Source organism: Sus scrofa, chromosome 1 (assembly GCF_054392235.1).
Source record: "Sus scrofa isolate SSC_HxYL_T2T_F1_AM1 chromosome 1, Sscrofa_HxYL_maternal_Yorkshire_Landrace_v2.0, whole genome shotgun sequence".
Lineage (NCBI taxonomy): Eukaryota > Metazoa > Chordata > Mammalia > Artiodactyla > Suidae > Sus > Sus scrofa.
Genome location: NC_139383.1, coordinates 101,149,137 through 101,175,246, shown reverse-complemented (window position 1 = coordinate 101,175,246; position 26,110 = coordinate 101,149,137). Strand labels below are relative to the sequence as shown.

The 26,110-nt window shown below is 35.4% G+C and overlaps 2 protein-coding genes across 2 annotated transcripts; one reads left to right on the top strand and one right to left on the bottom strand.

Annotated features, from left to right (window-relative positions):
* The first annotated feature begins 6,341 nt into the window (after window positions 1-6,341).
* Window positions 6,342-7,313, top strand: LOC100738443 (olfactory receptor 5T17-like). The gene has a single exon (XM_013987641.3). It carries the CDS (start codon window positions 6,342-6,344, stop codon window positions 7,311-7,313), a length of 972 nt encoding a protein of 323 aa, XP_013843095.3.
* Window positions 7,314-14,622: 7,309 nt separating this feature from the next.
* LOC106507330 (olfactory receptor 10AG1-like) lies at window positions 14,623-15,603 on the bottom strand. Its single transcript, XM_013987624.2, has one exon. It carries the CDS (start codon window positions 15,601-15,603, stop codon window positions 14,623-14,625), a length of 981 nt encoding a protein of 326 aa, XP_013843078.2.
* Window positions 15,604-26,110: the final 10,507 nt, after the last annotated feature.

The window sequence follows — 26,110 nt, the reverse complement described above, 5'->3', positions numbered from 1 at the left end:
TAATATTCTAATGTTTTACTACATAAAATTTGACAGTTATTTTGATACTATTTATTAATTTATATATCTCCAGTATTAAACTCTCAACAAGCTTAAATCTATCTCTCATACCACTTAGAAGAGTAGCACTTTAAAATGTAAATATCTACAGTAATCTTTAATGATAATTAAGGCTGCCCTAGGTTATGCTTTCATATTATTTCATTATATAAGTGCTTATAAAATTCTGAAAATAATAACTTATACTCTCCAAAAGAGGGAACTGGATTTCAGGAAAAGTGAATTATCAACTTATTGGCATAGCTATAAATATCAGAGCTAGGACTATGTCCTATATCATTAGCTCTCTTTTCCAGTTCTATGCATCTCTTCCTTCCCCTGAGACATCATTTTATACCAGAGGCCAAAGTGAAGCCATGTAATCATTTTTTACCATGTAGTTCATTGCACATAGAATCAGGCTTTTTTAAATCACACACAAAAAGGAAATCATGTTGTCTATCCCAGAAGTGAATTAGTGTGTTTTGTCCTTGAAGCATCCCTGAGGACTTCAGGAAGAACCAGAGAACCTGGTATAAGAGTCCAAATGCTTAATATTGAGCAATTGGACTCTTATACCAAAAGAGTATAATTTTGAGTTAGTAGTTCATTTCCTCAGGTAAGATGAAAGATTTTTTTCATCACTTACAAAATATTTTAGAGGCTATACCCATGAATCTCAAACTAGATTTTATGTTTTAATATTTACCTAGGAGATATCTATTTTAGTTAACTCAGAATTAAAGAATGAATGAGGAAATTTAAGGGAACACAGTATGGGAAATAGGAAAGACTTTACATATTTAGCTCAATAGCTATAAATTTGAAAATTATTTTAATTTATTTGATTAGGGATAATAATCAGAATAAGGGGAGTAGAAATAATTGGCTGTATTTAAACTTTAGGAAAATTATGGAAAGGAAAGAAAATCATTAACCAGCTATTGGTTATATACCATTTGATTATTATTTTTTCTCTCATGGAGGGATTTAAGTGAATTTAAAATTTATTTCACTATTTAGCTGATAACTCTAGAAGCTACATCAAAGTTTTTGTTTTGTGTGTTTTATATTAATTTCCTAATCTACTAAGCTTCATTTGAAAAAAAAAGTATCAAATATATAAACATGTTATTTTGTATTGTTTCTAGGGGATGACAGTTCCAAAATTGTGGGTGTCATGATTAGTCAATGGAAAATAGCTCAGCACACTGTATAGCAACAGAAAAATTTGTACTTTAATAATCCTGGTGCTGCTAGCAATTTACTACGTGAGCTTGCTCAGTTCATAGGTCTAGCTGGTCCTCAATTGTGTCATCTATAAAAGAATACTGAATTATTTAGTTTGCAGGTAGATATATAGATTACATGAAATAATGTATATGCAATTTATAACTTCTTGTAGCCACTTACACTATTTATGGTTGCTGTTATCACAGCTTTCTTTTCCTCAAGCTTAAAGCTTGTGATACTGTTTTCATGTCTAGTACTGTATGTTCCCAGCTTTTTTGAGAGTAGGACTCAAAGAGCTACTTTGAGTTTTCCAGAATAATGCAACTCATTTTAGTTTTCCAGAATAATGACATTGTTATAGATTTGAGATCAACTTTCTAGCCTCCTTCTCTCACAGTAAAATTAGCTAGATATAAAAACAATTAGTTCTAATTTTATTAAATATTAGTTGACAGAAGTCCTTGTTTCAAGAGCATCTTGTATGAAGTAAATCAACCATATTTTTTTATTGGCCATTCCTCCAGTTCCTTACAGTGAAGTAGATAATTGCTATAATTGAACATGATTTGCAATAAAATACATCTTCATTCAATGTCTTGCATTACAAAATCAGAGATATCAGAGTTATGAGAAAATTACTATGGACAATATTATCACAGAGATTTAAGTGTTATTGACATGTCCAACATCAGGTTGTAATTAAAGAGATTAATTTTAGATGCTGTATATCATTTAATATTGGAATTTACTGGGTTTAATCACATAAGAATGATGTTTTAATGTAATGTGTATGATATAACTTAAGTATAACAAAAGAAGAGATACTTAGATTCTGGTTTGCAGTCCATTCCTAGCTCAAAGCTTTGATAAAAATTTGATTTCATAGCTCCTTTTTTATTTTGTTGGACTTAAGAAAAATTTGAAAAAATGTCATATTTCATATGAAAGCATCCTTTGCATATAATTAACACTTCAAAAAACATATTTAATGCATCTCATAAATTAGAATTCTATAGTCTGACCATGTTAATGTTGTTGAACAAGACATGCTTAGAAATCTTGATGAATCTTAGTATCCTCTTATTTGAGGGATAAAACTACTTTCCTAGGTCACACTAAGTGTTAAATCTGAGATTTCAATATAAGGTCTTAGAATTCAAATATAATATTTTTTTATCTTCCACAATTGTGCTGCTTCAAACACATCAGTTAAATAAAGGTTAGAATCATAATGAAGCTAAAATTTCCCAAAAAGTATGTCAACTAACACATATATTTTAATGGATTCCTTTAGTTAGATGACCTATTGGTGCATTTTTCAAAATTTGCTTGAGTATTTTTTATTTATCCTCACTTTGTTTCTTTCTATCACCCAAGTCCCGGTTTGTATCTGATTCTATTCAGTAAATATTTTGTATGTAGTATATGGATTCTTGAAAGAGAGGGTGAAAAAAAGAAATTTTTGTTATTTATTTATTGGCCATGCCTAAGTCATGTGGAAGTTCCTATGCCAGGGATCAAACTTGTGCCACAGCAGTGACCCAAGCCAATGCAGTCACAAAACCAGATCTTTAACCTACTTCACCACACGATAACTCAACATAAACACATTTTTAATGTTCAAACTATATTAATGCATTTTAATGTTAACAATTTATTGTTTTATAAGATATATTAGTAATGCAACCATTCGAATTTAACTAGTTTTTATAATACATTTCTGTGTATATGTATGTTTAAATGAGTAATAGGTCAGTGGTCTGAATTAACAAAGAAATCAGTATTTGCCTTAATTATATATTTGCACTGTATAATTCTTCAAGGATTAAATGAGGCTTTTTTCCTTAGTTTGGAAATCCCACATTTAAAAACCTATTTATTGTAGGTACATATTAAGAAAAAATTTTTACATGAATCTGAGAGGGATGTTCTCGGAAAATAAAAATATGTGACTTTTTTTCCCTTCTAATAGTAGTTTTAAACTGATTTGCTCATCCTCTGTTTGATGTTTGGAAGTCTCAAAATAACATAAAAATAGGTGTTTCACATTAGGAAATCATTTGATAGAACTTAGTCATATGCACAGTAGGTTTTTCACTCTTTAAGATAAGTTTTTATCTATAACATCCAGAGGAAAAACAAAGAGTCACCATGCTGGTATCTTGGTCTAAATACAACAGATACAATATTTAATTGTTTCAATGATAGAGGCTTTAGACATAGATACTGGTGACTCTAATATTTTGATTGTTATGCACTTTTATTTCTTCATACTCCACTGAATAAGCAACAATCTTAAGGCATAGGGAGAGAGAGCAATCATAAAACACCACATTGCAGCTTATACTCTGATGTGCTTCTTTTATCAATAGCTTCTATAAATAGTTTTATTATCTATTATCAAGAGATATTTACAGTCTGCCCTTTGGATACAAAAATTCCACCTCCTTGGATTCAATCAATTGTAGATCAAAAATATTGGGAAAATAGTAATTTCCAGATTTCAAAAACGAAAATTTTAATTTGCAGTGCACCAGCAACTATTTATATGGCATTTTCATTGCATTTACAATTATTTGCATGACATTCACATTGTATTATGCATTATAAGTAAACTGTACATCATTTAATGTATATGGGAAGATGTGTGTAAATTACGTATAGTCTTAGCCCATTTTACATAAGAAACTTGAGCATCTCTCATTTGGTTATGGGGTAGGGGACTCTGGAACCACCCCACCCCTACTGAGGAACAATTGTGTTTTATAGTAATTATAGAAACTTCATAAGCAATATGATACATTAAAGGCATAACCATAAATTATCTTTGATAGAAATATGTCTCAAAATATACAATATTTGTAGGAATAATGAGTATATTTATAGACAAAAACTTTGAATTGCCATTAAGTTAAAATTTGAGAACCAGGGAATTTCCGTTGTGATGCAGCAGAAATGAATCCCACTAGCAACCATGGGGTTGTGGGTTCCATCTCTGGCCTTGCTCAGTGGGTTAAGCATCCAGTGTTGCTATGAGCTGTGGTGTAGGTTGCAGACATGGCTTGGATCCTGTGTTGCTGTGACTGTGGTGTAGGCTGATGGCTGTAGCTCCAATTTGACCCTTAGCCTGGGAACCTCAAATATGCCACAGGTGCAGCCCTTAAAAGCAACAACAACAATAACAAAAAATTGACAACCTATAACCATAAAATAAACTGCAGAGGCCAAAAGTTTACAATGTAGTTTTATGTGTTTCAAGAAGCAAAGTTATTAAACAAAGAACCAAACCAAAACAACAATAAAACAATAATCTGCATTGTTTGCAAAACTTGGTGCATTTATCTACAGAATAAAGTCCATTCACCACACCCAGAAATACTAATGAAATGAGATCATAACCAGAATAGAGGACATAAAATGATTTGATTGCAAAAGCCTGTCTCATATGATACCAGAGTCCAGCTCCAGCAGCCAGGGTGTTCCTGTGGGGATAGACAGTGTTGGCGGATGCACATAGAGACAGCCTCTTTGTCCCTTCTTTCAGGGCACTGGACTGCTCAAATTTTATTAGCATGGGTAGCAGTTTATATAGACAGCTTAACTGTAACTTACATCACAGTGCTTAGATCATATTTTTAAAAGTTAAATTTTAGACTACATGGTACAGTAGATATACACTGTGTCCTAAGAATTTTAATTAAAACTGACAGATACAATGCATCATGTAAAACTATAACGGGTACAAAACATCATGCGGAAAAAAACATTATATGAAAATAAGGTGATTTGGTACAAAACGTTTTGTGGTTACTCTTAGCAAGTACCACCCTTTATTGCTTTAAGCTAATCTTTAATAACTAGAAAGGTCACAAGCACAAAAATTTGACATTTACAAAAACTCATTTTTTAGATTAAAGCTTGGGGTACTAACTTCAAAGCATTATGGTCTGGGGACAATATGAAAAAATATTTTTTATATCAAAGGAACTTAATGTCCTAAAACTTAAAAGCTTCCTACAAAATTCATTAAAAGCAAGATTATTATTATGTTTTTTCCATCAAGAATAATGTATGTCTAACCTATTCTAACCTATTATACATTCCACAATTACCTACCTCTGAGACCTATTTTTACTTGTAACAAACTAATGAATACTTTGTTTTTACCTACATTAGATCTGAATAAGGGGAATTCCACCAAGGTGAAGCTCTTATTATTTTATTACTGTTCCAACTTTATTGAGTCACAATATAGGAAAATAACAAAGAATACCAAATAACAGGAAAGGCTGAATAATAAGTTAATAACAGGAAAGACTGATTTTTCCAAGAAGCGACTTTTATTCTTGCATTGTTGTGCAAAGCCTTCATTTTGTTGTTGTTGTTGCCATTGTTGTCGGGTTAGCAGGTGAGCCTCATTGTTTTTAGAGCTTGCCCTTGGAACTGTGCCACCTGGTAAGCCATTTTCCATATTTCTAAACCTGCCCTCGGAGCTGTGCCATCAGGCTAGTTCCCTTCCCTGGCCTCCTGCATCTCCTCGGCTCCCTGCAATATGACAAGTTGAAAAATAAAAACTAATAATCTAGGACATTTTAAAGTTAAATAATTTTCACATTGATTATGTTCAATACAATCTTATGATGTAAGAGTATTTACTCCATTTTACTAATGGTAAATTGTATGCATGTTGTAGAAAATCTAGGATTAGCATTCAGATGTGTATTTTCTATTATAATATTTTTGGATTAAAAATTCCTATATTCATTTTTCTTTGTGAATTTTAATATGATGTGATATTAAAAATGTAGTAAATTAATATACTGGAAATTAAATCTAATGCACATAAATTTACACAATTTTAACATGACATATTTAGCCAATAACAGAATGAAATAATTTCTTTAATTTATTTATACAGCAAAATGCATCCACTTGGACTCAACTTTATGATCACTGTCCATTCCTTCACTGCAAGGAATTTTAATCTACCCTTCTAGAAACAAACATGAGTTTGTAATTGAGTGGACTCTATTTTTGCTGGATACTGCCTTTAGAACTTAATAACTGAAATGTCAGGGTTGCCATCAGACATGGATTTACACAGCGTTCAGATGAAAAATGTGACTGATGTCACCATGTTTATATTGATAGGCTTTACAGATGATTTTGAGCTGCAAGTTTTCCTATTTTTCCTATTTCTAGCAATCTATCTTTTTACTCTGATAGGAAATTTGGGATTGGTTTTATTGGTCATCATCGATTCTCGGCTCCACAACCCTATGTACTGTTTTCTTAGTGCCTTATCATTCTTGGATGCTTGCTATTCCTCAGTTATCACCCCTAAAATGTTGGTCAATTTCCTATCAGAGAATAAAACTATTTCCTATCTTGGATGTGCAGCACAGATGTTTCTCTTTCTCACTTTTGGGACCACAGAATGCTTTATCTTGGCTGCAATGGCATATGATCGCTATGAAGCCATCTACAGGCCCCTCCTATATTCAGTTAGAATGTCACCTAGAGTCTATGTGCCACTTATAATCTTCTGCTACATTGGTGGCATTTTGCATGGTGCTTTACACACAGTGGCTACTTTTAGCCTATCCTTCTGTGCATCTAATGAAATTAGACATGTCTTCTGTGACATCCCTCCACTCCTTGCTCTTTCCTGCACTGACACTCACACAAACCAGCTTCTTGTCTTCTACTTTTCCGGCTCTATTGAGATATCCACTATATCGATTGTCCTGGTCTCTTACGGTTTCATTCTGTCGGCCATTCTGAGGATGCATTCCGCTGAAGGGAGAAGAAAAGTCTTCTCTACATGTGGCTCTCATCTAACTGGAGTGTCAATTTTTCATGGCACTGTTCTTTTCATGTACGTGAGACCAAATTCCAGCTATGCCTTGGATCATGACATGATAGTGTCTGTGTTTTATACTATTGTGATTCCCATGCTGAATCCCATCATCTATAGTTTGAGGAACAAGGATGTAAAAGAGGCAGTGAAGAGAGTGTTTGGGAAAAAAATGATTTGCTAATAAAGTATATTTTTCACATTAAACATAAAATTGAAAGAAATTGAAACATGCTTATTGTCTTCATATCAGAAAGTTATAATTATTTGTTTTCTTGAAGTTTATGAATGTCTTCCTGTCCTTCTTGTATATTTTAAAATAAAGATCATAGCCAACTTACTACCTATGGAGGTTTTTTTGGTTGTTTGGTCACACCAAGCATAAGGAGGATCCTGGGACAGAGGTCAAACCTGAGTGGTAGCTGCAATCTACATAGCAGCTGTGACAATGTTTAATTCTTTAACCCATCATGCCAGGCCAGGGATAAAACCCAAATCCCTGCAGTAACCTGAGCCACTGAGTGGGATCCTTAACCCACTGCACTAAAGTGGGAACTCCTATGCAGTTTTATATACACACACACACAGACACATACATATGTAAATACGCAAATACATGCACATGTATACATATATATGTATATATGCTAATAATGGTAATATTAGTTTGCTAGGGCTGACATAACAAAGTACCATAGACAGATTGTTTAAACAACAGAATTTTCTTGTTTAAATAACAGAATTTTGGGAGTTCCCTTCGTGGCACAGTGGTTAACTTATCCAACTAGGAACCATGAGGTTGCAGGCTCGATCCCTGCCCTTGCTCAGTGGGTTAAGGATCCAGCGTTGCCATGAGCTGTGTGGTGTGGGTCACAGACATGGCTCGGATCCCGCATTGCTGTGGCTCTGGCCTAGGCCAGTGGCTACAGCTCCGATTCGACCCCTAGCCTAGGAACCTCCATATGCCGTGGGAGTGGCTCAAGAAAAGGCAAAAAGACAAAAAATAAAATAAAAAAAATAAAAATAAATAAATAACAATTATATTTTCTCACTGTTCTGGAATCTATATATCTGAAGTCAGTGTAAGGGCAGCACTAATTTCTTCTGATGCTTCTTTTCTTCATTTCTTGATGGCATCCTCACTCTCTGTCATCAAGTTATCATTTGTTCTCTGAATTTATGTGCCTGAATCTCTTCTTACAAAATCAGTAGTTACATTGTCTAAGACCCACCCTAAAGCCATCTTGTTCAGTTAACTGCCTCTTCAAAGACACTGTCTCCAAATACAGTTACATTCTGAGTTATTGGGGCCTAAGAATTCAGCCTGCAAGTATTGGATTTATTTGCAAGTATACAAACACAAATACACACACACACACACACACACACACACACACAGGCACACACGGTTCCATGCTTGCATGCGAACATATGCAGAGGAATATTCACATGTAATCTTCACGTTAAATGTAAACTGTTAACTTTCATCCCCATATATCTCACGTTGGACAGGCTCCAGTGCAAGTATAAGTTACTTTACAATTATATCTGATAAGCAATTATCATCTCATGTATAGCAATATCACAGCTCATGTATTCCCAATCCACTTTGCATGGAGTCATTGGCACCTGACTCCAGATTATATAACCCTGCATCATCCTTACATCTACACATTTGCAGCAAATGAATCCCAGCCTTTAATTCAGAGACCACAGATTCCGTGTTCAAATTCCTGGTGTCATGACCATGCTGTTTGAGAGGATACATTTCTTTTGCTTTCATTTGTTCAGTCAACATGTCCACTAAACCCACTCTATATTACTTCCAAGTGTACAGACACTAGGAATTAGCATTTATCAAGATCATATTTAAACTTAGGAATGACAACACCCATCATCATGGGTTTCCCTACTGGCTCTGACTCAGCTTTGACTCAGTTCTATTGGTTCTGCTTTTCTTGAGAACCCTGACTAATGCAGACTTTGCTACTGAGAATAGCTGTAGGGAATCCAAATTTTAAGGATTAATTATATAGATGTGTTCTGGCAACTCTGGAACTGAATGCCTAAGATGATTAAGCATTAGTATTATCTAAAGACACCAATGATGATTTCTAGTAATATTCTAGTAGTCTTCACTGATAGTCTGTGGTGTGGTCTGACAATAGAGCTATTCAATTATTACAATTGGTTACTTGCAATAAAGTAGAAGGATCAAGGATCGGGGTGGCTAAGTGTATGATATTTTCACACATTTTTAATCTGGCTAATTAATATAACAAGACTGATTTGTTGCTTCTAACGTCATTGGGCAAATTAGGGAATGGAAAGGATAATCTCATGGCTTCAACTGCCCAACATGAGAGCTACATAAATGTCTTCAAACTTTCATTGCCTGCCCTTACCTCCAGCAGTGGCAGAAATAAATTTTCTGAAAATGCAATGCAGAATCACCATCCTCACAGACTATCTACTATTAAAATGAGGGCACTGTGATTGTAGAATAAAAGGAATCCTTAAAATTGTAACAAGAACATGTGAGAAGTCCCTGATGAAGTTGGGATATTGATCCTCTACGTTTTGATCAGTCTATCTGGCCAATAGATATAGTGTTACCATTCTGATCACTTTGTTGGAGATAATTCTAAATGTAACACAGATAACTCTGTACTGGCCAAGGGGAGTGCTAAGGCCTCTTCTGAGGCAGTCATTGTGCAATTCAATGCTGATTCTCATCAGGACCCACCCCTAACACCCTTCTTTCCTTCTAGACCTATAACTACACAGGAGTCCTACAAAGCCCATAAAGGTGAGGTATGAAGTGTGACTCATGTAGAGGTATGCTACTCTTGCAAAGAACTGATTTCTCTAATTTATGTAAACAGTAATATGAGGAACATTTGTGGCTATTGAGGGTGAGGGACAATAGTGGAGAGAATCAGAGCAAATTTATTGCTAGGGGTCTTCTAAGCCAAGATTCTTCTTTCATGTTGCCGATAGCAGAGTTAAAAAGAACTCTAATAGGTTTGCTTGGTTAGTTGGCTAAACATGGAGCAAAAGGTGAGCTAATTGGTAATGGCTAACCTGCCTTGGTTTAATATAGGGAAAGTGACTCAAAGTCTTAAGGAGGCTGGAATGTTAGAGTGCATTTCTCATTTAAGATCTATTCACTCACACTGGGAGTGTGCAAAAGACATGCCTTTCACTAGCAAGGTGAGATATACATTTGCGAAGGGAGCCCCAGCATTCTTGAAGATATCTGTGATTGGTCTTTTCCATAGGCCAGATCTTACAAAGGTCACAGCTGCTAAACTGGGAATTCTAAACGTAGTGATTTGAACTGGATCCCAGAAAGGTAGAAGCCACCTGGCAGCACCCAACTCTCAAAAGTAAGGTGGTCATTTGTGTTCCTCTGTGACTCAGCATGTTAAGGATCCAGTGTTGTCACCACTGTGGCTCTGGTTAGAGCTGTGATGTGAGTTCAATCCCTGGCCCAGGAACTTCCACATGCCACAGGTGCAGCCAAAAAAAAAAAGTAATGTGGTCTTTGTTACTGCAATGGACAGCAGAATCAGAATAGTTTGATTCACACAGACCTATGGCTTTGGCTACTTAATCACAGTTTTCTTAGAAGTAAAATAGATAGGAAACCTGTTAAATTCTTACTTGATCTGTATAAGCAGAAAATTTTCAGATCAAATGAACCAAAGTCTAACTGAAGTCATTAAAATAGGTAGTCATGGGTCCTTAATTCCCAGACTTGAACCAGTTTACAGACCCATAATCCTTTTGATGAAAGGTGCCCCTTAAGGAAGCACCTAGTAAAATACCCCAAAATTTATATTTGTAATATTTACCCCAACCCTTCCCAAAGGGACCTAAAGATTTTTCCAGGGTTCCTGCACTGGGGAAAGGAAATAATCATGATTTTCTGAAACTACTGAAAACTGATGCTGAACTGACATTGATTCCAGTAGAGACCCAAAATATCACGATGGCCTTCTAGTCAGAGTAGAACTTTATGCAGGTCAAGTGATTGTTAGAGTTTTAGCTCATATCTGTCTCACAGTGAGCCCAGTGAATCCCTGAATCCATCTTGTGCTTGTTTTCCCAGTTCCAGAATGCATAATGGAATAGACACACTTAGCAGTTGACAGACTCCCCACATTCGTTACCTGAACTGTGGAGTGAGGGGTATTATGATGGGAAAATAAAAATGGAAACTATGAGAACTGACCATGCATATATGGTATATCAAAAGCAGTAGCACATTCCTAGAGGCATTGCTGAGATTAGTGCCACTGGCAAGGACTTAAAAGATGCAGGGATCTTCTCAATATGTTCCCATTTAACTCTCCTATTCGACTGGTACAGAAGAGAGGTGTTGAAGGGCAATAGTGATTATCATAAGCTTAACCAAGTGGTGTCTTCATTTGAAGCTGATGAACCAGATGTGGTTTCATTGCTTGAGCAAAAGATCTCATACCATGGACCCTGATCTGGAGGTAATTATCTTCTCCACACTTGTCTTTGAGGCCCACCAGAAACTATTTGTTTTCTGTTAGTAAGACAAGCAATTGCAGTAATACACCTTCACTCTCTCACCTCCGGGGTGTATAAATTCTTTGACTCTATGTGTCATAATTTAGTTTGCAGAGCTCTTAATCACCTATCCCTCCTAAAAAGCATAATATTTGTCCATTATACTGATGGCATGATGCTGATTGGTGCTAGTAAGCAAGAAGTAGAAACTACTCTTGTTTATTGGTAAAGTTTTTTCCTATCACAGGATGGAAAATAAATCCAACTAGATTTCAGGGGCCTTCTCCCTCTGAAATTTCTAGAGGGCCAATGATATGCAGCGTGTTGGGATCTCTTCTAAAATGAAGACTGAGAATGTACACATTTATATAAATGTATGACTGGGTCACTTTGTTGTACAGCAGATGTTGGGAAAACAGTGTAAATCAACTATGCCTTAATTAATAAAAAAAGAATAATGAGTTGCATCAGGCATCTTCTGCAACAAAGAAAGAGGCATAACATCTAGTAGGCCTGTCTGAATTTTGGAGGCAACATATTGGAGTGTGTTCCTATGGCCCATTTACCAAGGGACCCAACAAACTTCTAGTTTTGATTGGAGCCCAGAGCAGAGAATGCTTTGCAACAGGTCCAGGCTCCTGTGAAAGCTTCTCTATCACTTGGTCCATATGTTTCTGTAGACCCAGTGGTACTCAAAGTGTTCATGGCAGATAGGGATGCTATTTGAAGCCTTTTGCAAAGCCCTTAAAGGAGATTATAGCTCAAGCCCTTAGGATTTTAGAGCAAGACCCTTTCATCCTCTGTGGATAAATACTCTTGTTCTTAACAGTAAGCTCTTCCTGCCACTGGGTCTAAGTAGACACTGAACCCTTGACATTATCCAGAAAGTTACCATAAACCTGAGATACCTATTATGAACTGGTATCATATGATTAAAATGGTAAAAACGGGAGTTCCTATTGTGGCTCAGTGACTCACAAACCCTACTAGTATCCATGAGGATGTGAGTTATATCCCTGGCCTTGCTCAGTGGGTTAAAGATCTGTTGTTACTGTGAGCTGGCGTGTAGGTCACAGACACAGCTTGGATCTGGCATTGCTATAGCTGTGACAAAGGACAGCAGGTGTAGCTCTAATTCAGCCCCTAGCCTGGGAACTTCCATATGCCACAGGTGTAGGCCCTAAAAAAAAAGTTAAGATGTTTTCCTTAAAGACACATGTGTACTCAAATAAATTAAACGAAAAATATGATATTTGATGTTTAGACTTATACTTACCATATTTTATGTTTCTTTAGTTTATTTCTAATATGAAATTTCCACTGGTATCATGTAACTGCAGGTGAAAAGATTTGTTTGACATTGCTGGTAGATCAACACTGATAAGAGATTTTTTTTGTTTTCTTTTACTGAAGTTTCTGTTTCAATTTTAAATAGTTCTAACATTTTGTCAATGTGTAACTGAAGCATAATAATAACTGCATATCTGAAGCTTACAAGTTGATGTAACTTGTATGTGTACACACCAGTGAAACCATCATCTCAGACAAGACGGTACCTATCATACCTAGAAATGTTCTCATCCTCTCCCCCTTCACCATTCCCTGACCCTCACAAAATAATGAAATTGAAATTTAATTCCATTGTGGCTGGAGGATATATTCTGGATTGTTTTTTAATATTCTTTTTTTTAATTGGTGCTGATTTTGGTCTATCTTGATGAACACTTTAAAAAGATACATAAATTATTGTGCTGGGAGTTATAGATTAAACACTTTGGTCATATATTTTTATCCTAATTTTCAATATTTAATAATGTGTGTGCTTTATGCCTTTTATGATGACTGAATGACCTTTCCAAATGTGATCTACATTACTCAGCACAGACTTTTATTTCAGAGGAGACTCATATTGTGAAGGAAATGTCCATATATAAAGCAAATAGAAAATCTATCAGGTATGGGCATTCCAAAACAACGAAAATGCAGATTCAAAATAGAAAGAGATTGGGAAATTTTTAAAGTCCAAGAATAACATACAGTTTAGAGAACAAGAGAGACATCCCAAACTTTAAGTAGCCCTTTGTAAATCAGTTGAAATTTTATTCCATCTTTATATCATTTGTATATGACCTTTGGTCTCTTTCTATGTGCTCTTTCATTGTCAGGAGTCTAGTTGGACTTTTTTGCCACCAGGATGGAAATATTTCCATTGTTGGAGAGGACAAGTTGGAATGGTGAAGTGATATTCTTGTATATTAATGTTCCCTTGGCCAAAGGTAATCATATAGATAAATCAAGAGTCAGTCTAGGAAGGATGACAAAAAAATGGATACAAGAAGAAACGATTTATTATTAACATGATTAATGACTCTCTAATTTTCTATTATATTTATACATAATTTTTATAAAATATTTCTCAATATGAACATTCATTTCCCTTTTTTGCTTAGAAAAATAGTTATGCTGTAAACATCATATTACACATAAATTATTTGTATTATTACTTCTTATACTTATATCCTTATGTATTCAGGCTTTTTTATTTCCTGTGAGGGAATCACTTAGTAATGACTCCGTTGCATCTAAAAGTGTTTTGTTTCTTTAATAATGCTATTGTGGTATAGAGAAAGGCATTAATAAAATAGAAAAATGGCCTAATTTCAATCATAGACCATACTGCATATCACATCATCTGGTTTAGTTACATGTCTCTATTCACTAGTTTACAATGAAGGGGAAAACTGATCTTTAAAACTAAAACATTGTAAATAATGTCTTACTTTTAAAGGTAAATAAACACAACTGCCATAACTGAGGACATAAGGCTCTACTAAAAGGAAATTACATTTTATCTTACTAAAAATTTGAGAACATTACTGAAAAGTAGATTTCAATTAAGTCTATATATAAATTAAATACATGAAAGAATAATTTGTGTCATTTCAAATGTCTCACAATGCTGATAATCTGGGAAGAAATTTTCTCATTGCCTTTCTAACGTCTTTGTTCCTCAGACTGTATATCATAGGATTAAATGTTGGGGTCAAAGTTGTGTAAAATAGAGAGAGCAGTTTGTCTATTCCTTCATATTGATGAGATTTAGGTTTTAAATAGGTGACAGTGGCTGATCCATAGAATAAAAATACGACAATGATATGGGAAGAGCAAGTGGAAAAGGCTTTGGTTCGTCCTGTTTTTGATGGCAACTTCGAGATGGTAGAGATAATTTTGACATAGAATCCAAGAATCAACAGAAAAGGAAGAGTGACAAATAATACAGCAAATATGTAGACCACCAGCTCATTCACAAAGATATCTCCACAAGCCAGCTGCAATAATGGGGGGATATCACAGAAGAAGTGATTGATTTGGTTAGAACCACAAAAGGGGAGAGAGAAAATCTGGCATGTTTGTCCTATCTGGACTGGAAACCCACTGATCCAGGAGGCAACCACCAGCTGGACACAGACCTTGTGGTTCATGACTAAAGGATAATGTAATGGGTTACAAATGGCCACATAGCGGTCATAGGCCATCACAGCCAGAAGGAAACATTCTGTGACTCCCAGCATAAGGAAAAAACACATTTGTGTAGCACAGGTTAAAAAAGAAATAGTTCCTTTCTGGGTCCAAAGGTCCATGAGCATCCTGGGAAGAGTGACCGATACATAACAGATTTCTAGGAAGGAAAAATTACTGATGAAAAAATACATGGGGTTCTGAAGAGTGGCATCTACTTTTGTTATTAGAATAATGATGCCATTCCCCAAAAGGATAATCAAATATATGACTAAGAAACCCCCAAAAAGAAACCAGTGAAATTGGGGAATATCAGAAAAGCCCAAGAGAATAAATTCCATCATGATTGTAAGATTCGTTTCTGTAATTTTCAAATTATTTTCTCTCTGTAGATTTACATTTCTTGACTGCATTTTCTTCTTTTATAATTGGATCAAGACATGGGTTTTGGTTGTGATAAATTCTTAGTTACTTTGTAAGACTTGTGTTCTGTGATTCTGGGAGATTTGATGTGAAACCAGGAGCTATAAACTCATCTGCAGAAAAAAAAATCAGTGCAATAAATAAGTCACTGAAATTATGTTCCATGTTATATCTGCATTTTAATTACACCATTATGATCCGTATGCCTAGGTATTTTAATTTAAATTATGATATGAGAAGGGAGTATGCAGATGACATATTTCTTTTGGTCAAAGCTGAACTTCAGCCATTAGTTGACTACTTTCATGATTTTCTTTACCAGTCAATCTGGTCCGTAACGTGATATCCACCCTATAACATCTAACACAATATTCCACTGACTATCTAGATGTCTTTTCTACCCTTGACACTACATGCAATGATTCAATCTATAAAGAATACAGGACAAGGCTCTGCCTCAATATGTTACTCCATAGATGCTTCTGAATTAAATTAAAAACAGAAATTACAATTAGAATTGGTATTGTCCAATAAGCAAGAAAAGATGATTAAACCTATAAGAATATAAAAGCCAATTTTAAAAAAATTTTCAACACCATATGTTTCCAGCAATACTTATTCTAATCTTCTGAATTAAAGTAGATTGCATTGCTTAAGAAACATAACTTTTGGCCTTTAACTGCTTTAATTATGAATAATATTTGGAAATAGTGCTTTATTTCAAACCAAAATTAATTGTTTCTAGGAAAAAGTAAGATCAATAAATAAGAAGTTCACCAAAGTAGTCAATACTCTGTCTAGCACCCTCTCTGTGTACGACCTGATTTGTTTGGGTGCCATAAACAATACTAGAACATGGGCTACGAAAGTTGAACCAAATGTTCTTTTTCAGGAGATTATAATTTGAAAGAAAGAAATGCTTCACAAAATCCCCAACAGAAGGACAACCACTAATAAGAGGTTATTCATTCGCATACAAATCTTTTACCCATAATGGCAACACTTACTTTATCATGAATATAGTAAAATATTTAATTAACTTAAATGCAATAAATCTCCTTTGAGTATAGTTCCCTTAATGCGTTATTACTTAAAATGAATAAACTTAACATCTTTATCATTATTAACAATATACAAATTAGAAATTTATATATTTTTAAATGCTTTCATCACATTAACTTTTTAATTCTAAAAGTCAGAAATCTACCTTAAATCCTGGTAATTTAAATAATGAATACATTTCTGGCCCATATTCATGAGTTTAGTTGTTTGATATAATTTATTGAATCTTAATCATTAAATTAATAAAATTATCATGAAATACAAAATAATATCAAGATATTTACCACTTTCGATTTGGCTGATATAGCTTCTTATTGATAACTATTTATAATACTTTAAAGTATTAAGTTGCTTATGATCTGTAAGATTTTTAATCAAGAAGTACACTTGCTTTTAAAGAACAAGTATGTTTATGAAGGAAATAGTCACTTCTTCCTCCTGAGAATATTTCTTTTCCCTCTTAACATCTAATTGCTAGTTGAATGTTCTTATTTGCAATTAAGTTGGTGTTTATTCAAACAGTTCTTCCATGATAGATCAGACTTTTCACCAGGCTCTCCATAGAATATGATTGCATACACTCTCCAATTCCCAAACACAGTCAGAAGGCATTGATGTCCTGGAAGAAAAACTATTCATAATGGTCCAACATTACCTGCAGGAAAATGTTCAAATTCTTTATCAGTTGATTTCTTACCTGGGTTATTTTATTTTCTATAACTCATTTGAATAGCGTTCTCAGCCAATTATTCATTGTTATCATCTGGACATGTTCTACTTCTTTTTGCAACTGTAAGAGGTGCTAATTTTCTTTGAAGAGGGTCTTATTTGTGTTTGTGGGATAAATTTTGTGAAGACAGAGGCAATTCTGTGTTATAAAAAATAAGATTATTTTACTCAAATTATGATTTTCTCTCAGACACTATGGAAATCACTAAATATCCCCACCCAGCTTATTAATGGATTAAAAGATTAAGAAAAACTATTATCTATAATTTTTGTTCTAATGAAAAACCCATCATAGCAACATTTAGTAATTTAACATTTCTCAATCAACACTCCTCAATTTTTTTTTTTGTCTTCTGTCTTTTTAGGGCTGCACCCGAGGCATAAGGAGGTTCCCAGGCTGAGGTCAAATCAGAGCTGGAGCCACCACCCCACACCACAGCCATGCCAGATCCCAGCCACATCTGCAACCTACACCACAGTTCATGGCAATGCTGGATCTTTAGCCCATTGAGCAAGGCCAGGGATCAAACTCACATCCTCATGGATACTAGTTGGGTTCGTTAACCACTGAGCCATGATGGGAATTCCCCTCTTCCAAACATTTCATTAGGAAAATCATTTCAAACATGAACCTAATTATTTCCAACCTTCTCTGACTCTGACTGCTTTACATTTAATCAAGTTTTGCTATTGTTCCTGTAACATAGTCATTCTCCATGCCTGAGGTTCTGCTCATCTTTCCTATATCAGGATAATATTTCTTCCAACTTTGCTCCTATATGTGCATGTGTGTGTGTGTGTGTGTGTGTGTATTATATATTAAAGTAACAAATTATACTCTCTTTTAATTCTTTCACTACACTTTCCATGATGCTAGGTGCATTCTTTTTTTTATTTTTATTAGAGTATAGTTGATTTACAGTCTAGTGTCAATTTCTGCTGTACAGTGACCCAGTCACCAGTCATGTATATAGGACCTGAGAAGCTTCCATCACTATCTCCCTGATACATGTATGTTGCCAAGTCAGGGATGGAATCCTGGAATCTAAAAGGTGATGTTAATTTATACCGCAGCTTCAGTAATGCAGGATCCTTAACATGCTGCCAGAGGCTGGGTATTAAACGGGTGTCTCCAGAGAGACAAGCCATATCATTAACTCACTGTACCACAGTGGGAACACCAAAACATGTGAAGTTTTATTTTTTTATTATTTTTTATATCTCTTTTTTATTACTCAAAGGAATTTATCATATCTGTAGTTGTATAATGATCATAAAAATCTGATTTCACAGGATTTCCATCCCACAGCCCAAACACATCCCCCCACCCCCCCAAACTGTCTTCTCTGGAGACCATAAGTTTTTTGATGTCTGTGAGTCAGCATCTGTTCTGCAAAGAAGATCAGTCTGTCCTTTTTTCAGATTCCACATGTCAGTGAAAGCATTGTATGTTGGTGTCTCATTGTATGGCTGACTTCATTTAGCATGGTAGTTTCTAGGTCTGTCCATATTGCTAAAAATGCTAGTATTTCATTCTTTTTAATGGCTGAGTAATATTCCATTGTGTATATGTACCACCTCTTCTTGATCCACTCCTCTGTCGATGGAAATTTAGGTTGTTTCCATGTTTTGGCTATTGCAAATAGTGCTGCAGTGAACTTTGGAATACATGTGTCTTTGCGAGTCATGGTTTTCTCTGGGTAGATGCCCAAGAGTGGGATTGCTGGATCAAATGGTAGTTCTATGTTTAGTTTCCTGAGGAATCTCCATACTGTTTTCCACAGTGTTGGCACCAATTTACAATCCCAACAACAGCGTACTAGGGTTCTTTTTTCTCTACACCCTCTCCCTCACTTCTTGTTTGTAGACTATTTGATGGTGGCCATTCTGGCTGGTGGAAGGTGGTACCTCATCGTGATGGAGTTGCATCTATCTAATAATGAGTGATGTGACTATCGTCAACATATAAGCCCCAAATAAAGGAGCACCCAGATACATACAACAAATATTAACAGACATAAAGGGAGATATTGATGAGAATACAATCATAGTAGGAGACCTAAATACCCCCCTCACATCAATGGACAGATCCTCTAGACAGAAAACCAATAAAGCAACAGAGATCCTAAAGGAAACAATAGAAACATTAGACTTAATTGATATCTTCAGGACACTACATCCAAAAAAATCAGAATACACATTCTTCTCAAATGCTCATGGAACATTCTCAAGAATCGACCACATATTGGGACACAAAGCGAATCTCAATAAATTTAGGAGCGTAGAAATGATCTCAAGTATCTTCTCTGACCACAATGCCATGAAATTAGAAATCAACCATGGGAAAAGCAAAGAGAAAAAACCTACTCCATGGAGACTAAACAACATGCTACTAAAAAACCAATGGGTCAATGAGGAAATCAAGAAGGAAATTAAAAACTATCTTGAAACAAATGATAATGAAGACACAACCTCTCAAAATCTATGGGATGCTGTGAAAGCAGTGCTCAGAGGGAAATTTGTAGCAATCCAGGCCTTTCTCAAAAAAGAAGAAAGATCCCAAATTGACAACTTAACCCTCCACCTAAACGAATAAGAAAAAGAAGAACAAAGAAGTCCTAAAGCCAGCAGAAGGAAGGAAATTATAAAGATCAAAGAAGAAATCAATAAAATAGAGACTCAAAAAACAATAGAGAAAATTAATAAAACCAAGAGCTGGTTCTTTGAAAAGGTGAACAAAATTGACAAACCCCTGGCCAGACTCACTAAAAAGAGGAGAGAAAGAACCCAAATAACCAAAATTAGAAATGAAAAAGGAGAAATCACAACGGATACTGCAGAAATACAAAAAACCATAAGAGAATACTATGAACAACTGTATGGCAACAAGTTTGACAATCTGGAAGAAATGGACAATTTTCTAGAATCTTACAGCCTGTCAAAACTGAATCAAGTAGAAACAGACCAACTGAACAGACCGATCACTAGAAATGAAATTGAAGAGGTCATAAAATCACTCCCTACAAATAAAAGTCCAGGACCAGATGGCTTCACAGGTGAATTCTATCAAACATATAAAGAGGAATTGGTGCCCATCCTCCTTAAACTCTTTCAAAAGGTTGAAGAAGAAGGAATACTCCCAAAGACATTCTATGAGGCCACCATCACCCTCATTCCAAAACCAGGCAGAGATACCACCAAAAAAGAAAACTATTGGCCAAAATCATTGATGAATATAGATGCAAAAATTCTCAACAAAATCTTAACCAACCGAATCCAACAACATACCAAAAAAATTATACACCATGACCAGGTTGGGTTCATCCCAGGTTCACAAGGATGGTTCAACATACGCAAATCAATCAGCATCATACACCACATTAACAAAAGAAAAGTCAAAAATCATATGATCATCTCAATAGACACAGAAAAAGCATTTGACACAAGTCCAACATCCATTCATGATCAAGACCCTCGCCAAACTGGGTATAGAGGGAACATTCCTGAATACAATCAAAGCCATTTATGATAAACCCACAGCAAATATAATACTCAATGGGGAAAAACTGAAAGCCTTCTCACTCAAATCTGGAACAAGACAGGGATGCCCACTCTCACCACTGCTCTTCAACTTAGTTTTGGAAATCCTAGCCACAGCAATTAGACAAACAAAAGAAATCAAAGGCATCCATATAGGAAGAGAAGAGATCAAACTGTCACTGTATGCAGATGACATGATACTATACCTAGAAAACCCTAAGGACTCAACCCCAAAACTCCTTGAACTGATTAATAAATTCAGCAAAGTGGCAGGATATAAGATTAACATTCAGAAGTCAGTTGCATTTCTGAATACCAGCAATGAAACATTAGAAAAGGAATAAAAAAATACGATACCTTTTAAAATTGTACCACACAAAATCAAATACCTCAGAATACACCTGACCAAGGAGGCAAAGGACCTATATGCCGAGAACTATAAAACTTTAATCAAAGAAATCAAAGAAGATGGAAAGAAATGGAAAGATATTCCATATTCCTGGATTGGGGAAATCCATATTGTAAAAATGGCCATACTATCCAAAGCAATCTACAGATTCAATGCAATCCCTATCAAATTACCCATGATATTTTTCACAGAACTAGAACAAACAATCCAAACATTTATATGGAACCGCAAAAGACCCAGAATCGCCAAAGCAATCCTGAGAAACAAAAACCAAGCAGGAGGCATAACTCTCCCAGACTTCAAGAAATACTACAAAGCCACAGTCATCAAGACAGTGTGGTACTGGTATCAAAATAGACAGACAGACCAATGGAACAGAATAGAGAATCCGGAAATAAACCCTGACAGCTATGGTCAATTAATCTTTGACAAGGGAGGCAAGAACATAAAATGGGAAATGGAAAGTCTATTCAGCAAGCATTGCTGGGAAACCTGGACAGCTGCATGCAAAGCAATGAAATGAGAACACACCCTCACACCATGCACCAAAATAAACTCAAAATGGCTGAAAGACTTAAATATACGACAGGACACCATCAAACCCCTAGAAGAAAACATAGGCAAAACACTCTCTGACATCAACATCATGAATATTTTCTCAGGTCAGTCTCCCAAAGCAATAGAAATTAGAGCAAAAATAAACCCATGGGACCTCATCAAACTGACAAGCTTTTGCACAGCAAAGGAAACCCAAAAGAAAACAAAAAGACAACTTACAGAATGGGAGAAAATAGTTTCAAATGATGCAACTGACAAGGGCTTAATCTCTAGAATATATAAGCAACTTATACAACCCAACAGCAAAAAAACCAATCAACCAATGGAAAAATGGGCAAAAGACCTGAATAGACATTTCTCCAAAGAAGATATACAGATGGCCAACAAACACATGAAAAAATGCTCAACATCACTGATTATAAGAGAAATGCAAATCAAAACTACCATGAGATACCACCTCACACCAGTCAGAAAGGCCATCATTAATAAATCCACAAATAACAAGTGCTGGAGGGCCTGTGGAGAAAAGGGAATCTTCTTGCACTGCTGGTGGGAATGGAAACTGGTACAGCCACTATGGAGAACAGTTTGGAGATACCTTAGAAATCTATACATAGAACTTCCATATGACCCTGCAATCCCACTCTTGGGCATCTATCCGGACAAAGTTCTACTTAAAAGAGACACATGCACCCGCATGTTCATTGCAGCACTATTCACAATAGCCAGGACATGGAAACAATCCAAATGTCCATCGACAGATGTTTGGATTTGGCAGAGGTGGTATATATACACAATGGAATACTACTCAGCCATAAAAAAGGATGACATAATGCCATTTGCAGCAACTTGGATGGAACTAGAGAATCTCATACTGAGTGAAATGAGCCAGAAAGACAAAGACAAATACCATATGATATCACTTATAACTGGAATCTAATATCCAGCACAAATGAACATCTCCTCAGAAAAGAAAATCATGGACTTGGAGAAGAGACTTGTGGCTGCCTGAAGGGAGGGGGAGGGAGTGGGAGGGATCGGGAGCTTGGGCTTATCAAACACAACCTAGAATAGATTTACAAGGAGATCCTGCTGAATAGCATTGAGAACTATGTCTAGACACCCATGTTGCAACAGAAGAACGGGTGGGGGAAAAAACTGTAATTGCAATGTATACATGTAAGGATAACCTGACCCCCTTGCTGTACAGTGGGAAAAAAAAAAGAATATGGTCTTATGTAAAATATATGTCTGGTCTGAATTATTCAAGTCCAAACTCATCCATTCTTATTTTTACATGAAACTTGTATTTACTTACATCAATTGGTGCACCTAGGTAGAAAATAATCCCTTATTATTGTGGAGATATCTTCTCTCCATGGGATGTTGCATTTTTAATTCAGTAAACTCTTTATCAAGTGGCAACTTAGACAAAAACCATGACTGTCTCTGGGTTGGCTGGTCCTATATTGAAGTTCCTCTCTCTGAAATATGGTCTTAGGAGCCCACCTCCTGGCCACTCCTCTTTACCTCTCTCCCCATCCTCTCTACCTTAGGAAAGTAGAGGAGTTCTCCTACTGAGAAAGTCTGTATAAGACATTCTCTGTTAAAGTTGGTCTACATCCATGTATGCTATCAGTAGATACTCAATTTGAAATTATTACAACACCATTTCTTAACTTTACTCAATGTTACTTGGAAATTATCTAGAATTCATGTGTTATCTTGTTTGTTTTTGTGTTAAGGCTCTCAGTTAATGTCACAGATAAAATTAATCATTAGTGACAAGTGTATACATAAGAAGAAGAACTGAATGGAAACAAGAGGATAAAATACACTGAATTTCAAGTTTTCTATATCAAAAAGTTAGGATGGGAAAATGATATGATGAGAACATGAGTAGGAGATAAAATGTGGTGTAAATTTCTTGTGTTGCTGTGAATCCTTGGTAAACTGTGAAAATAATTCATGTACTCATTGTTTCCAATTTATTTCTTGACTCATTCAGTAAATATATAACCATGTCATATGCTGTGCCCTACTCTTCAGGAGGCACAGAAAATGTATCTTAATCATTGGTCACAATGTCTGACTCCCAAACACCTGTTCATATCATGGATGGAGCTGGTATGTCACATTCTATGGAATGTAACCCACTCTTCCTGCAAGGAAAGCTAAATATTTCTACTCTCATGTTTTCACACATAACTTCTAGTTTGACTTTTATTGTTTTTCAATGTTTATCCCATAATTTGACTTTCCCTGTTGTCATAAACCCCTTGAATCTAGGGCGTTTGTCCTAGATTTAGTGACACAAATCCAGCTCCAATTATGGAGACATCTACACAGAATACTCTGAGTCTTTTAGGCACTCAATATTTACATCTGTATCATGGAATCCTGACAGATCACAGATAATAGGCATTGTGTTCCTTCCATTGTTAAAAGTGAATGTGAATGTCTGAAGGATGGTATGAAATAAGAGCACAATACACTTTAGTACAAATAAGAGTGGAAGCAGAGAAAGAAGGTAAGATGTGATGGCAGTTATCTACATGGGAAATGATGGCAGGATTTATGTAGAGATATGTCCAAATATTTTCTTGTTTTGAATCTCAGTTTTACCACAGATGATATCAACCACATTGGAAAATATTCTCCATGTCTTTCACCGACATTATTCTGTCATTCATCAAATTATGCTGACTCTTTCATATAAATATGAATTAATTTCACTCATTTCCCTCTATTTCAATGAAGATTTCTTTAATTTATATCCAGGAATCCTTTCTATATTGAAATATTTTGTAAAAAGTTCTTTATCTTTACTATTATCTGACTTTCATCAATCTTCTCTTTCTTAATTCGAGAATGATATTTCTTCCTGGGAAGTAGACAAAACCATGCCCTTTTCCTCCTTAATTCACTTCATTGGCTCTCCTTGTTCTGCATGACTGTATTGTGTGCCTTGATAAAGGATAAAAAGTGATCAACAAATTCAATTCTTCATTTCTTGTTTTCTTTCTTTTTTTTTCCACAGTAGATGGGATGTCTTACCCGTGTTTCATGCAACTTGCATGACCGGGTGACTCAGTTCCAGGTGATGAAATAGGAGAGAAAACAGCAAGTGGAGATTTACTCCCTTGCTTAAGAGGACACCTCCCCCAATGTCTACCTCCCCTGCTTTGGCTGGCCAGCCCAGGAATGATCCCAGGAACTGAGTAAATCACCAGCAGAAAATGTCAAAGCCACTTGCCCATGAATGATTGTTGATGGTGTAGTTTCACCCTAAACCTGGAATTCTGCTCAAGGTCACACTTCTTTAGAGCCCTTAGATCATAGAAATGTAGGGGATTCCTATCTGCAGCTTCATTTAACCTAATTGAAGTAGATGTATTATTTATTTTTTTACTCACTCTGCTTAAATCATCCTAGAACTTTCTTCATTCTCATCCCCCACATTTCAAGTGGTCAGTAAATACCTCATAGCTGCACTCACCTGGCCACAGATTATTGCTTCAACAATGTGTGTTACACCAAAGCATTTCCTGAGACTCTTTGAATAAGAAGCAGGAGAAAGTTTCTCCTCTGTACTTGTCATTTTTTAAAATTTAGGAATTATGAGCCATTGCAACATTTTAAAATTAGGAATTATAAGCCATATCTCCAACCATATTAAGTGGAGAAAAATTCAGATTCAGGCATTAGGGTCACAGGGAGAATCAAGCAGATATATAAACAATTCTGTATTGTCTTTTCATTTTCTGTCTTCTCTTGACCAGTGTATTAATGAAACTGACACACAAAAAACCCAAGTATGGCTAATAAGTATATTTTGAAATTTTATTTGTCTTACAACACAAGGTTAAAACCATCATACAACTTCAGGAAGTTGAATGCTTTGAACCCAATTCACAACTCAGAGTTTTGGGCATAGATAGCTCTTATTAGGTTTGATCTCCTGTTTGCAAAACCTTGAAATTACCTGACCAATATTTATCAACTCTTTCTTTAGAAACAAATCTAAGGATCATAATACTTCTTAAGTGAATGAACTATCCCGAGGTCTATTCTGAGACTTAAGGATAGGATGCATGCAGTGATTTCACAGTAGGATTAATATCACAAAATGTAAAAAGAATGTTAATGATAGTACATGCTGATTCTCCAGCCAAAACTGTACATTTTATCTCAGTTTA

What these genes read in the sequence shown, in the direction of transcription:
- LOC106507330 (XM_013987624.2), bottom strand. Translation starts at nt 15,603, where the DNA reads ATGCAGTCAAGAAATGTAAATCTACAGAGAGAAAATAATTTGAAAATT.
- LOC100738443 (XM_013987641.3), top strand. Translation starts at nt 6,342, where the DNA reads ATGTCAGGGTTGCCATCAGACATGGATTTACACAGCGTTCAGATGAAA.